This window comes from Fonsecaea erecta (genome assembly GCF_001651985.1).
Source record: "Fonsecaea erecta strain CBS 125763 chromosome Unknown Scaff2, whole genome shotgun sequence".
In the NCBI taxonomy this organism is placed as follows: domain Eukaryota; kingdom Fungi; phylum Ascomycota; class Eurotiomycetes; order Chaetothyriales; family Herpotrichiellaceae; genus Fonsecaea; species Fonsecaea erecta.
The window spans coordinates 2,214,029-2,225,298 of NW_017387245.1; the positions used below are offsets into that span (position 1 = coordinate 2,214,029).

The following is an 11,270-nucleotide window of genomic DNA, read 5'->3' on the forward strand; positions in this document are numbered from 1 at the left end:
GGGAGGACTTGCCAAGCGCCTGACCACTTAAGACTGTGGCGTCTGGGCACAGGAACAAACCACGGCCTCCAGGCACCACGCCTAAGCTGCCCAGTGGGTGCTAGCTAACCGCCTAGGGGTAGCACTAGGTCGTTAGTGAGGCAACTCAGGCTCCCCTCACAAGTATCAGGCGGCGACATGATGCTGCGACCTCATTCCACCTCATTACTCCAGCAATCTCGAAACACTAGACCCTCGACCACACCATGACCGTGCTCTGACCGTGAGTCTAACCATGAGACTCACGTCGTCCCTCGCCATTCGCAAGTTGCTTGCCTCGATCCACCCTCCTCTTTCTCCCCAGTCACCCCGCGAATCCAAACAGCTCCTCAACGTCCTGGAATCCGCCTTCCAGCGACGCCTGGACGAAACCCATCCCTCTCCGAAAGCAGCAGCAACCGCGGTCGACAACCAGCATGGCTCTGAATCAATCCCTGATCCAGCACAGCGAGTCACCCATTCCACCCACTCCCACCTAGACACTATCCTCGGCCATCCGCTTTTCAAACAACAGTCGCTTACTTTCCTTCAAACCCACGGCCTCGCTGCGACCGCCGTCAAGACTTTCGACGATGCGCTATTGAAGCAAGCTCTCGACTCAGATCTTGTCCAATCCTGCGCCCTGCAGTATCTTCAAGGCCGTGAGAAGCGAGGTAAATCTCCGAAGGATGAAGGGCTGGGACCGAGGTTGGCTCGCTGGTTTAACGCCATGACCGGCGCTGAGAAGAAAGACTTATTGCTCAATGAGAAATATATGGAACCATTGGTTTCGGTCATGTACGCCGATGGACTGGAACGCGAAGTCTGGCAATGGTTGCAAGTTCTCTATGAACGCTCTTTTGCGAATTTCATCTTTATCCCGACAGACGACTTCGCCCCTGATGCTGTTGCTTACCTGCGCGCCGAAGATCGTCTTGTCTCCCTGATGATCAAGGAGACTGCTCGGCGTGGACGGCTGCAGGAAGCTGTACAGCTATATACGCAGGCTTACGAGTACCGTCTGAACTCTGGTAGATCCGTTCTCTCAGAGGGAAAATCTTCTCCCGAACCACTGCCACGGTCCTGGCGTCAGGTAGCCGGGGCAATACTCTTACAAAATAAACGCAGCAAAAGAGGTCTACCAGCAAGCCTTTACGATTTGGTATTGAATTACAGCTTGACGATTGAACATTCTCCTTTCGACCCTGCTATTCTTCATATCTACCATCCGACATCACCAACGGCTCATCCGTTATTTCAGAAACTCAAGGATTCGTCGTTCCTGGAACAATTCGCAAGATGGCAAAAGAATCCCAATAGATTCGTTCGAAGGATCCTGCTTGTGTCCGTACTAGACGCGGCCGAGCTATCCCTGACCCATGCTCACCCTCGTGAAGCCAAGGAGTTCCTCGACTTCGCCGAAAGGACATATCCTGACTTCCTGCGCTCGCATGAAGAAAAGACCGACACGGCGGAAAGACTGCAGCTGGCGCGCCAGGAGATCCTGGTGAGAAAGGAGTTCCGTTCGTCGGGCTACGCAACTGCCCCAGAGCTGCAGGTGCTAGTGTGAAAAGAGGCGGAGCAACATCGCTCCGACCCAAGAACGAAGAGAATGATGCCCAGCCAATTGACGAAGATGATTCCTCCTCTGCTCCAAGCTGCTCTTCAACTAAATCCCAGGCTGCAGCAGCCTACCCTGTCATGTTTCAAGAAACACCTCGCCAACTAGCTTATTACAAGACATCTCCGTCCAAGTTGGGAACAAAATGGGAGGGAGGAGACGGCATGGCGCGGCACGCACAGTCGAAGGACGAATGTAGAACCTCGAAGATGATTCATCGAGTCTGGTGTTAAGAAGCCCGTTGCCGAGAAAGGGAGACACCGGTTACGTGCAGCAATTCCTTGAAGGACGCACGACACGGCCGAAGTGTCCGCTGAAGAGACACAACGGATGGATGTACAGGAAGGGTCCTCCACCTATATGGCCTATTAGAAGAAGGAACGGAAGAGCTTAAGATTGAGAGATCCCGCTGTTCATAGCTATGTATATGGCTCCGACTTCAGTCATTTGAGCCCGCTCGATCAAAGGGGAAATTATATCACGGTTACAATCTGCGACTCAAGTGTTTCCTCTCCATACTCGTTGTCCCGTACAGTGATATAAGTACATGGATTGTCGTTCAGAGTCAACATGTCCGTCCCAGCAGTGGGACCAGGCGGTATTCCAGAACGCAGAGCCATCCAAGCAAGCAAGCTGCCTTTCCCCGGCCCATCCTATAGACAGACAGACAGGTACGAGGTCTCGCCTCCCCCCCCCCCTCCTTCCCCAACAACGTAGCCGCAACGTTGTGAATTATCCGTTTCTCGCTCGCTCGCTCGCTGTGTTTGTCCCAACCTGTGACGCCGGAGACACCACACGGAAAGGCAACTCGTCCCATCATCGCCCGAACGGTGGTGGAGGACGATATCTGTTGCAGTGTAATAGTGAATGAGTGAATGAATGAGAGAGAGCAGCAGCAGTAGCAGCATCCGTAGCCCCTTTTTCCCTCCCCAATCAAGACCTCGTGTTCGTTCCTGTCTTTCCTTGCCGGCACTCGCCATCCATCTCAACCCCCCTTCTCCTCCTCCTATCCTCGGTCGGCGATCCTCGGTTTTGGCCTTGGGAATTCTCTCTCGCTTTCTCTCTCTCTCTGAATCGCGGCCAGCGGATGCGGGCGACGTCGAAAGCCGGCTGTAAAAAAGAATGGATTAGAACGGCTGGCGAGGGATTCCTGTGTTTCCCTAGATAGCAAGCTGTTAGTAGCAGAGAGAAGATATCACTCAGTCCACGCCCTCGTCATGGGCACAATATGCAATAGGCAGTGCGCTCTCTTTCCGGTCCGATCAAAGGGGGCGGATTAGGGCGAGTCCTGTCGCTCTGTACATGGTTGTTAAAGATGGGATGCACGGGGGCAATGCAGATAAGTCTGGGCTTGGGCAGAAGTGTGAATTCGGGCGTCATATTGGGCCGGTGGGAAAGCCCACGGTAACGTTGCTCTGTCAGTGTCGTCGGGTGGATCCAGGCTCCTAGTAATACACACCATACCCGTTCATAGATCTTGGGTTTCTTTGATTTATATCTTCGAGGGCTCGTCCTTGTCCGTGCCCTTCAAGGCATCCACACGAGCCTTCATGCCTGCAAACATCTTCACCAGCTCCTCGTCACTGCGGTTCGTGTCCGGGATCTTCCTGGCTTTCTGCACGGCAGGCCGCTCGTCGATGCGCTTCACCCACTTGCTCACGCCCGGGAACTCGTTCATGTCGATGTCCAAGAATGCTCCCGCGCGGACCCAGGAGTAGTTCGCCATGTCGGCGATGGTGTACTTGTCCCCGGCCAGCCAGTCGGCCTTGGACAGGCGGATTTCCAGTACGCCGTACAGGCGCTTGGTCTCGTCGAGATAGCGTTTGATGCCGTAGGCAGAATACACCGGTGCCATGGCGCGGAAGTGGTTGGCTTGGCCTGTTTCCTCTCGTCAGGCTTGAAGGGCTGTTAGTAACTCGACCGCAACGCACCTTGCATCGGGCCAATGCCACCCATCTGGAACATCAACCAGCTCATCATCTCATAATAAAGCCCGCTCCCGTACTCGTACGTGAACTTCTTCTCCTTGTCGTACAGATCGGTCAAATACAGCATGATGGCGCCACTCTCAAATACCCGCAAGTCACCATCCTTGAGCGCGGGGATGCGGCCATTGGGGTTGATTTCGAGGAACCAAGGCTCCTTTTGTTCGTTCGTCATGATGTTGATGGCGCGGACGTCATACTTGAGGCCCAGTTCCTCGAGCACCATGGTGGGTTTCAGGCCATTGGGGGTTCCAGCCGTGTAGAGCGTGAGGGCATTATAGGGCGGCGAGGACATCTTGTCGGTTCGCGTTGGCACAGTCTCCTCGGGTGAGGGATCGAGCTTGAGAAATCTCCTTTGGTGTGCCTGAATTCCTGATTGAAGTACTGGTAGGCTCTTTCCCTGTAGCCTCGTAGCGGTGCACGAGGTAGAGCTGACGGCAGGGGAGAGGCCCCCTAGTCTTCTTATAGCTCGCGATGTGGTGTTGTTTACATGCAGTCCAATGATATGTCGGACCGTGCGTATTCTCCTCATGGATTGAATTTTCCCCCTCGTTTATGCTCAAAGCCGAGGGGCGTAGTCTCGTATCGTTGTCCCCGTTGCAGTGTGACCTTGCACAATGTCTAGGTGGCCGGCCCCAACCTTCTCTCACAGGGTAGCTGCTGTGATCATGAGCCAGCAAGCTGCAGCTATTGTAGGATGTTTGTATCAGTGATTGGGTGACTCGGCAGTCGGCGAGAGGTCGCCAAAGACGTTGCTGCCGGCTGCCTGTTTCCCCTGAGCTTATCAAGCAGGTCGGCAACGGTGGTACTGGTGACGCCGATTCAATCTTGTGCCAGCCGTGACTTTCGGTCGAATTCTGGTCCCGACACTGATATGCCCAGAGCTACTCGGCCGAACACGTGGTGTGGGATGATTCCTGTAATACGTGGAAGAGGCAGAAGACGAGCCTCAGAAGTCTTGAATAACCATTTCGATGGACATCCTGTTACCAGTTCATGGCCCAGGAGAAAAGCTAATAATACAGCCCAGATCGTTCACAAGTGTGCCTCTCCCGCTCTGCCGCTGCCAGGGCTCCTGTTGACGCTCCCCGTCACCCCTCGCTGCCTTTCAAACATCGACTCAGTTCGCCGGGTTCGAGCTCTGGTTCGTCGGGACCCTGCTCACAGGTGCAGAGGTTCCGTCTGGGTTCTCCCCCAGAGCCAACAGTCCCTCCTTGTGGAAGGGCTTCTTTGCTTGAGCAGCCTTCTCCTCGCTATACCTCCATATTCCCGCTGTTTTATCCGGCGCAACGCCTTCCCAGCTATTGACACCGAAATTGGTCACCACCTTCACCAGGTCTTGGAACGTCTTCTCCAATTTATCCTTGGGATCCGCTTGAACGAAAAACATCCGCTCCCAATCTCGCTTTTCTTCTTGCTCCTTCTTGCGCAACGCCCGCTGCGCATTCTCGATTCTGGACTTGTAGTGCGAGGCAGCGTCCATTTCGCCCTTCTCAATGCTCTGGGCGACCTTTGACCATGCTCTGCGGCTCTCAAAAACATCTTGCTCTTCTATGGATGCGACGTTCAGCTTGGACAGTTTAACGCTCGACGATTTGAAGGTTTCGATCTCTCTGCCCCTTTTGCTGTCGCCCTCTCTAATAGTAAATGTGTCTGACCATTGCCCGTCCGCGGTGTACAGGGGATCCTTCTCCGATCCTTCACCCTCTCGCCACAACGACGCCGTGAAACTGTTCTTCTTCCCAGAGAGCCAGCCTTTGCCGGTAAAGTCGATCTTGGCGACGTACCCTGTGCTTGAGACAATATGTATGAATTTGCTCAGCTCGACAAAGGGTGCTCCGTAGATGAGGCTTTCAATATGCAGAGCCGGCAGGGTGATGAGGTAGGTCTCTGCATGCTCGCTGTCGGGAGGATGGAGGGTCAAGAGAGCATGTCCAATCTGTTTGACTTGGATAGTTCTACTAAAACTGGCTTTCTGGCCGTTGTAGCCTTGGAGCCGTATGCGGTGCTTCTCATTTGTGATGCAGTAGGCTGTGACTGGAGGGTGGTGACTGACTTGCTCCGACACCAACGTTGTCTCGCCGAATTCGTCGTCCCATTTCCCCAGGAACAGCTCGCCTAGGAATGGATTGAGTGGCTTCTTCTCAGATCCGAGTTTTTCTGACCGGGAGCAGTATTGTTGTTTGAGGGTATTGAGCAGCCACTTTAACACCAGCAGAGCACGTCTTGCTGGATCCTTCTCTTGAGTCGGTGCAATGAACAGCGATGTGTTTTCAGCCCAGTACGCCGAAAATTCGACCAGAGATTGGGTGGAGAGAATGAATGCTGGTGCGGTCAACGAGGACAAGTCGCCATTGAAAGAGGCAATCGACTGTGCACATTTGTCAGTCTCTGGAGCATGCGCCGCGTTGGTGCCCCGGCTCGTGGGCCACCTTCATGTGCTCACTTTGAGAAAAGAGGACCACGATCCCTTGCTCTGACTCGGCACCGCGCCGCCTTCGACTTCGGGCATTGTGTGCTTGGGAGTGGCCACTTGCGCAGTTACTGTGGAATAGTCGGGCAGTCGTGTGCTCATGGACAGTTGTTGGGTGTTATGGCGAGGAGGCAGAGATATTCGAGTAGAGACAGTTCACGGAGCAAACAAAAGAGAGAGCGGCGATCTTCGCTTAACGAGAACAGGAGCACACGTTGATCAAGGGAAACAGTTGACGAGTGCACTCTGTTTCTCAATGTGGTTGGAGGGAGGCAAAGTCCCCTTCAATCTCGGTGACGTACAGTGGCTGAAGCCGAATGGAGCCACCAGTTACAAACGAGCAGGGCGTCACTGCCACATGTTGAGGAATCAAGGTCCCACTGAGATAAAACTATTTCTCCTTTTGGCTGCATGATTGTTGAAGGTATGTAGGATAAGTAAAGCTAGGGTACAGGAGAGCCACTCCTCACATCAACGTTCATTCCTGATTGCCATAACAATGGAGGCCAGGGAAGCGTAATCTCTCCAAAAAATACAAGAATGCTCAGCAATCCCTTTCAGCGGTATTCTCGGTTGTGGATGACGAAACCGGTTTACAGAGTGCCAGCGGCGTTGAAGTCCTTCAATGCCTCTGCCACACGAGCGCTCATGGTCTTCTCACCTTCACGCACCCACACACGAGGATCGAAGTACTTTTTGTTGGGCTTGTCCTCGCCTTCTGGGTTGCCGACTTGCTTCATGATGTAATCCTTCTTGTTCAGCACATAATCACGAATGCCGGTGAGGTAGGCATATTGCAAGTCGGTGTCGAGGTTGACTTTGACCACGCCATAGCTGATGGCATCGGTGTATTCCTTCTTGGACGAGCCGGAGCCACCGTGGAAGACAAGGAACACAGGCTTGTCTGACTTGGTGGATTCCTTCTCCTTGACGTATTTCTGGTGCTTGTCGAGGAGCTCGGGGTGAAGACGGACGTTTCCGGGCTTGTAGACACCGTGAACGTTACCGAAACCTGCGGCAATCGAGAAATAGGGGGAGATCTTCTTCAAAGTGGTGTAGATCAAGTGGATGTCCTCAGGTTGCGTGTAGAGGGCGTTGTTGTCGACATCCTCGTTGTTGACACCGTCTTCCTCTCCACCAGTAATACCGATTTCCTACTCTCCCATTAGTCTATGTCGCACAGACTTTATAGACATACGTACCATTTCCAGCCACTGCTTCATGGGAGCCGCCCGTTTGAGGTATTTGGCCGTGGTCTCGATGTTCCAGTCCACAGCTTCTTCAGACAAGTCAATCATGTGTGAGGAGAACAGAGGCTCGCCATGTTCTTTGAAATAGGCTTCGTCCGCGTCCATCATGCCATCGAGCCAGGGAAGAAGCTTCTTCGCGCAGTGGTCGGTATGCAGAACAACAGGAACACCGTATGCGGGGGCGACACAGCGGATATAGTGAGCCGCAGCCACTGCACCAGCAATGGATGCTTGTTGCTTGTCATTCTTGACGCCCTGTGAAGTGCTCTCAGTCTGCCGTTCCCTGCACCGTGCTTCTGTTCAACGAACCTTTCCGCAGAAGTACGCAGCACCTCCCTGAGAGGCCTGGAGGATGATGGGAGCATTTGCGTCGCGGGCAGCTTCCAGAGCGGCCACAACGGTCGAGGATGAGGTCACGTTCTACGAAGTTGAGGTCAGTGATCGTCCCAGTATGTTGAGGCCGGGCCACTTACAATGGCGGGAATGGCAAAGTTGTGCTCCTGAGCGTACTTGAAAAGATTCAAGACATCATCACCAACGATGACTCCCTCCTTTCGCGACAAGATATCCTTGACACCCATATTGGCGACTGTTGGAGTGGGGTTTTGGGGAGATTGGATTGAAGAGGGGTGGAAGGCACAGTAGCAAGGTCTTTCTGAAGAAGCTAAGCTACGGATAGGCCGTGGCAGTATATACCAGGAAGAGGTCAAGAGCAACGATGAATGGGAAATATGTGAGAAAAGAATATAATCGAAGTAAAAGTGAGTTCGGCTTGTGGGAGAGGAACAAAATGAATGCCGCTGGCTGGCTTCCGAAGCGGCGATGGAAGAAAGTGGTGAGGGGCAGCAACTGGTGCAACCAGCAATGACATCGAGCTTTCTTTCTGCCCGCCGGTGCCACTGTTGTTTTCATTCCTCGGCCAACGAGTTTTCATTCGCTTTCCCACCGAACCCCCCCAATCATGCTCTCTCCCCCGTCCCGGTTCTCTCCTTGGGATCGATGTCTCATCTACGGATCTTGCACTGTTCCATCCTTTTGCCCTGCGGAAGTTTGCGGGATTTGCTGCACCGGTCGCATGTCCTTTCCCCACGAAGAGCCAGTGGACCCGTTGGGGATGCGACTGGGCAGCCAGAAGAAACCGCTAGACTAGAGGGCAGTGTCCCGCTCGCCGGTTCCCATGTAGGTCGAGGGTACAGTTCTCACACTGACGGCCGATCACCACATTCACAGAGTCTCGGACCTGTGGCCACAACGAACCGACTGCTACATCACCAAGAATACTGCAAACGATGCCTGACTATGTGATCACTTTCACACCGAGAACAAGGATAACAAGCTCTGTCCACCGGAACGATCTAGACTGCCAGAGAAGCAGAAGCCTCGGATGGGGCAGAAAACAGCAGTGGAACATTCGTGCCACCTCAACTGTCGTTCTCAAGTCCACTCAGTGGGTCCATTGTGAGTGATAAAAGAAGACATCCTTTGCTTGATGGGCACAGTCTCGGACAGGGGGGCCAAAAGAGAATCAGCAAAGGTTAGAAGCTTCTAAGACACACCTGGCTGCTGGAGCAAGAGTCTAAGTCGTCACTGAGGCCAGTACAAGCCGAAGCCAGGGCATGATGGATGCATCAGAGCGAAGAGCATGCAGAATGAAGCACTTTCGATCCCGCGGTTATTCAGCTGCACGAATCTAGTCATCTAACCCCGGCTTAATAACATAAACACACAAGGAAACCCCTAGACTAGGAGCACATTCATTCACTTCTTCTCTGCCCATTCATCCGCGTACTTCTTCAGCCTGATGGTCTGAATCTTGATGAACCCGGTAGTGTCCTCGGCGCCGAAGTTCTCCAACGAGTCCATCGATGCCTCCTCCATGGAGTACAGCTTCTCGCTGCTGCTAGTACGGCCAAGGACGTAGGCTGATCCCTTGTAACAGCTCAAGCGGACCTCGCCGTTCACGTTCTGTTGGCTATAGATCAGGGAGTTCTCCACGAAGGCACGCTCGGGAGAGAAATCTAGAAAGAGGTACAGTGATTAGTATATGCCGAATGCAGAAACACACTTCCTTTCTGAACGAAGCAAAAGGGAGGGTGTTCTAGACGTACACAATCCATTGTAGACTATAGAGAGAATTAGTATTCGAGAACTCAAGAGGCAGGTGATATTACTTACGGTAATTGCTCCAATTATGAGTGACGAACTGAGGATCGAAGCGTCAGCTGCCATCGTAAATATACCGAGCGGAAAGATGATGTACTTACCTGATCTCGAAGAGCCCTAACTTGGCCATCGAGAACCAATCCCTCGAGGTCAAGGTGTGCAAGGCGGAGAATTGTCATGGCTGGGGACTGTAGATGAATGAGTTAGACGCATAAATCCACAAGTAGGCCATGCAGAAGAATTAGGGGGAGGGGGGAGGCAAAATTATTACATCGTAGCAGCCACGAGACTTCAGACCAATGAATCTATTCTCGACAATGTCGATCCTGCCAACACCGTGGATCTTCCCAATGCGGTTCAGCTCCTTGAAGAGCTGCACAGAGTCCGTGAATGTGCCCTGTGGCGTGACGACCTTGGTCGGAATACCCTTTTCAAAGCTGATGGTGATCTTGGTCGGCTCGTTGGGTGCCTTCAGTGGGTCGTCGGTCATAGTCCACATATCACTCGGAGGCTCCTGGTTTGGGTCTTCCAGGATACCAGCCTCGTAGCTGCAATGGGCAAGGTTGGCGTCCATCGACCACGGCTTCGCCTTGGTGGATGTGACTGGGAGGTTTGTGGCCGCAGCATAGTCGAGTAGATCGTTCCGGCCCTGGAATCGGTTGAAGAATTTGGGATCCCTCCATGGGGCAATGATTTTGATCGAAGGCTGGATCGCGTAAAAAGCGAACTCGAAGCGGAGTTGGTCGTTGCCCTACGAAAGGTTAGAAATGACCAGAGGTAGAGATACCAGAACTGGGTACCTTGGCGGTAGCACCGTGGCTGACTGAGTCACAGCCTTCACGCTGTGCGACTCGCATGAGAGATCGTGCAATTACTGGACGTGCAAGCGACGTGCCAAGCAGGTACCGTCCCTCGTACTGTACGATCAAATCAGTCTCTGTTGGCCGGGTGCAGGTCGACGGCAACTGCACTTACTTGAGCATTGCACTGCACAGCTCGGAAGCACAACTCCTCCACAAACTCCTTCTGCAAATCCTCAATCACCATCTTCGTGGCACCAATCTTGAGGGCCTTCTTCTCGACGGCATCCCAATCCTCTTCTTGTCCAACATTGGCAAGGAAGCATACGACCTCATAGCCATCGTCTGCATTCCCCATGTATCAGTGACTGGTGTTACATTGCAAAAGACTCTGGTCCATGAAGGTCTCACCGAGTAGCCACCTCAGAATACAGCTCGTATCCAGACCACCTGTATAGTCCAGATCAGCAATTTGCGCTCCAACGTGCCTTCTGACTCATATCTCACCGCTGTAGGCCTGGATACTGTTAGAGAAACACACGTAGCTGTTGAGGGACTGCCACTTACCAAGCAAACTTTTCCCTTCGCCATATTGTTGAGATGTACTTTCAGTATGAGATGGGATTCTCCCGCAAGCAATAGGAGACTAACCAAGTGGAATCCGGCTGCTGATAAGTGATAACCACTCGCAAAGGATTTCACAAATTTTCTCTTCTACCCCACGTGAGGTCGAGAAACTTTTTTAGAGTGTGGCGCATTGGAGCATGATAAAGCTCCTCTCAGTCCACTGATACCTTGGCGGGTCATGGAACTAAGCCAAAGGAGGTCAGGCGCTGCGCGTCGCGAATGTACTGTAAACATTTATCCCTCGAGTCATACATGGTAACCAGAAAATTTCAGGCTGCATAGGGCAAATCTCTGACTCTCTTGTGGGCAGACAGGATCGAAAGGGGCATCTGT

The 11,270-nt window shown here is 52.9% G+C and overlaps 5 protein-coding genes across 5 annotated transcripts; 1 reads left to right on the top strand and 4 right to left on the bottom strand.

The window, feature by feature from the left end:
- Positions 1-274: 274 nt before the first annotated feature.
- Positions 275-1,588, top strand: AYL99_02557 (hypothetical protein; the record flags this gene model as incomplete). The annotated part of the gene is made up of 1 exon (XM_018834073.1): positions 275-1,588. One exon carries the CDS (start codon positions 275-277, stop codon positions 1,586-1,588), a length of 1,314 nt encoding a protein of 437 aa, XP_018696697.1.
- A 1,543-nt stretch (positions 1,589-3,131) lies between these two features.
- On the bottom strand, positions 3,132-3,919 carry AYL99_02558 (hypothetical protein; the record flags this gene model as incomplete). The annotated part of the gene is made up of 2 exons (XM_018834074.1): positions 3,132-3,517; positions 3,571-3,919. 2 exons carry the CDS (start codon positions 3,917-3,919, stop codon positions 3,132-3,134), a joined length of 735 nt encoding a protein of 244 aa, XP_018696698.1.
- Positions 3,920-4,744: 825 nt separating this feature from the next.
- On the bottom strand, positions 4,745-6,136 carry AYL99_02559 (hypothetical protein; the record flags this gene model as incomplete). The annotated part of the gene is made up of 2 exons (XM_018834075.1): positions 4,745-5,995; positions 6,071-6,136. 2 exons carry the CDS (start codon positions 6,134-6,136, stop codon positions 4,745-4,747), a joined length of 1,317 nt encoding a protein of 438 aa, XP_018696699.1.
- A 554-nt stretch (positions 6,137-6,690) lies between these two features.
- Positions 6,691-7,928, bottom strand: AYL99_02560 (fructose-bisphosphate aldolase 1; the record flags this gene model as incomplete). The annotated part of the gene is made up of 4 exons (XM_018834076.1): positions 6,691-7,251; positions 7,300-7,602; positions 7,657-7,767; positions 7,821-7,928. The coding sequence occupies 4 exons, from the start codon at positions 7,926-7,928 to the stop codon at positions 6,691-6,693; spliced, it is 1,083 nt and encodes a 360-aa protein (XP_018696700.1).
- A 1,177-nt stretch (positions 7,929-9,105) lies between these two features.
- On the bottom strand, positions 9,106-10,901 carry AYL99_02561 (argininosuccinate synthase; the record flags this gene model as incomplete). The annotated part of the gene is made up of 10 exons (XM_018834077.1): positions 9,106-9,365; positions 9,456-9,470; positions 9,523-9,550; positions 9,612-9,698; positions 9,782-10,261; positions 10,311-10,427; positions 10,486-10,655; positions 10,722-10,760; positions 10,818-10,827; positions 10,878-10,901. The coding sequence occupies 10 exons, from the start codon at positions 10,899-10,901 to the stop codon at positions 9,106-9,108; spliced, it is 1,230 nt and encodes a 409-aa protein (XP_018696701.1).
- Between the last annotated feature and the right edge of the window lie 369 nt (positions 10,902-11,270).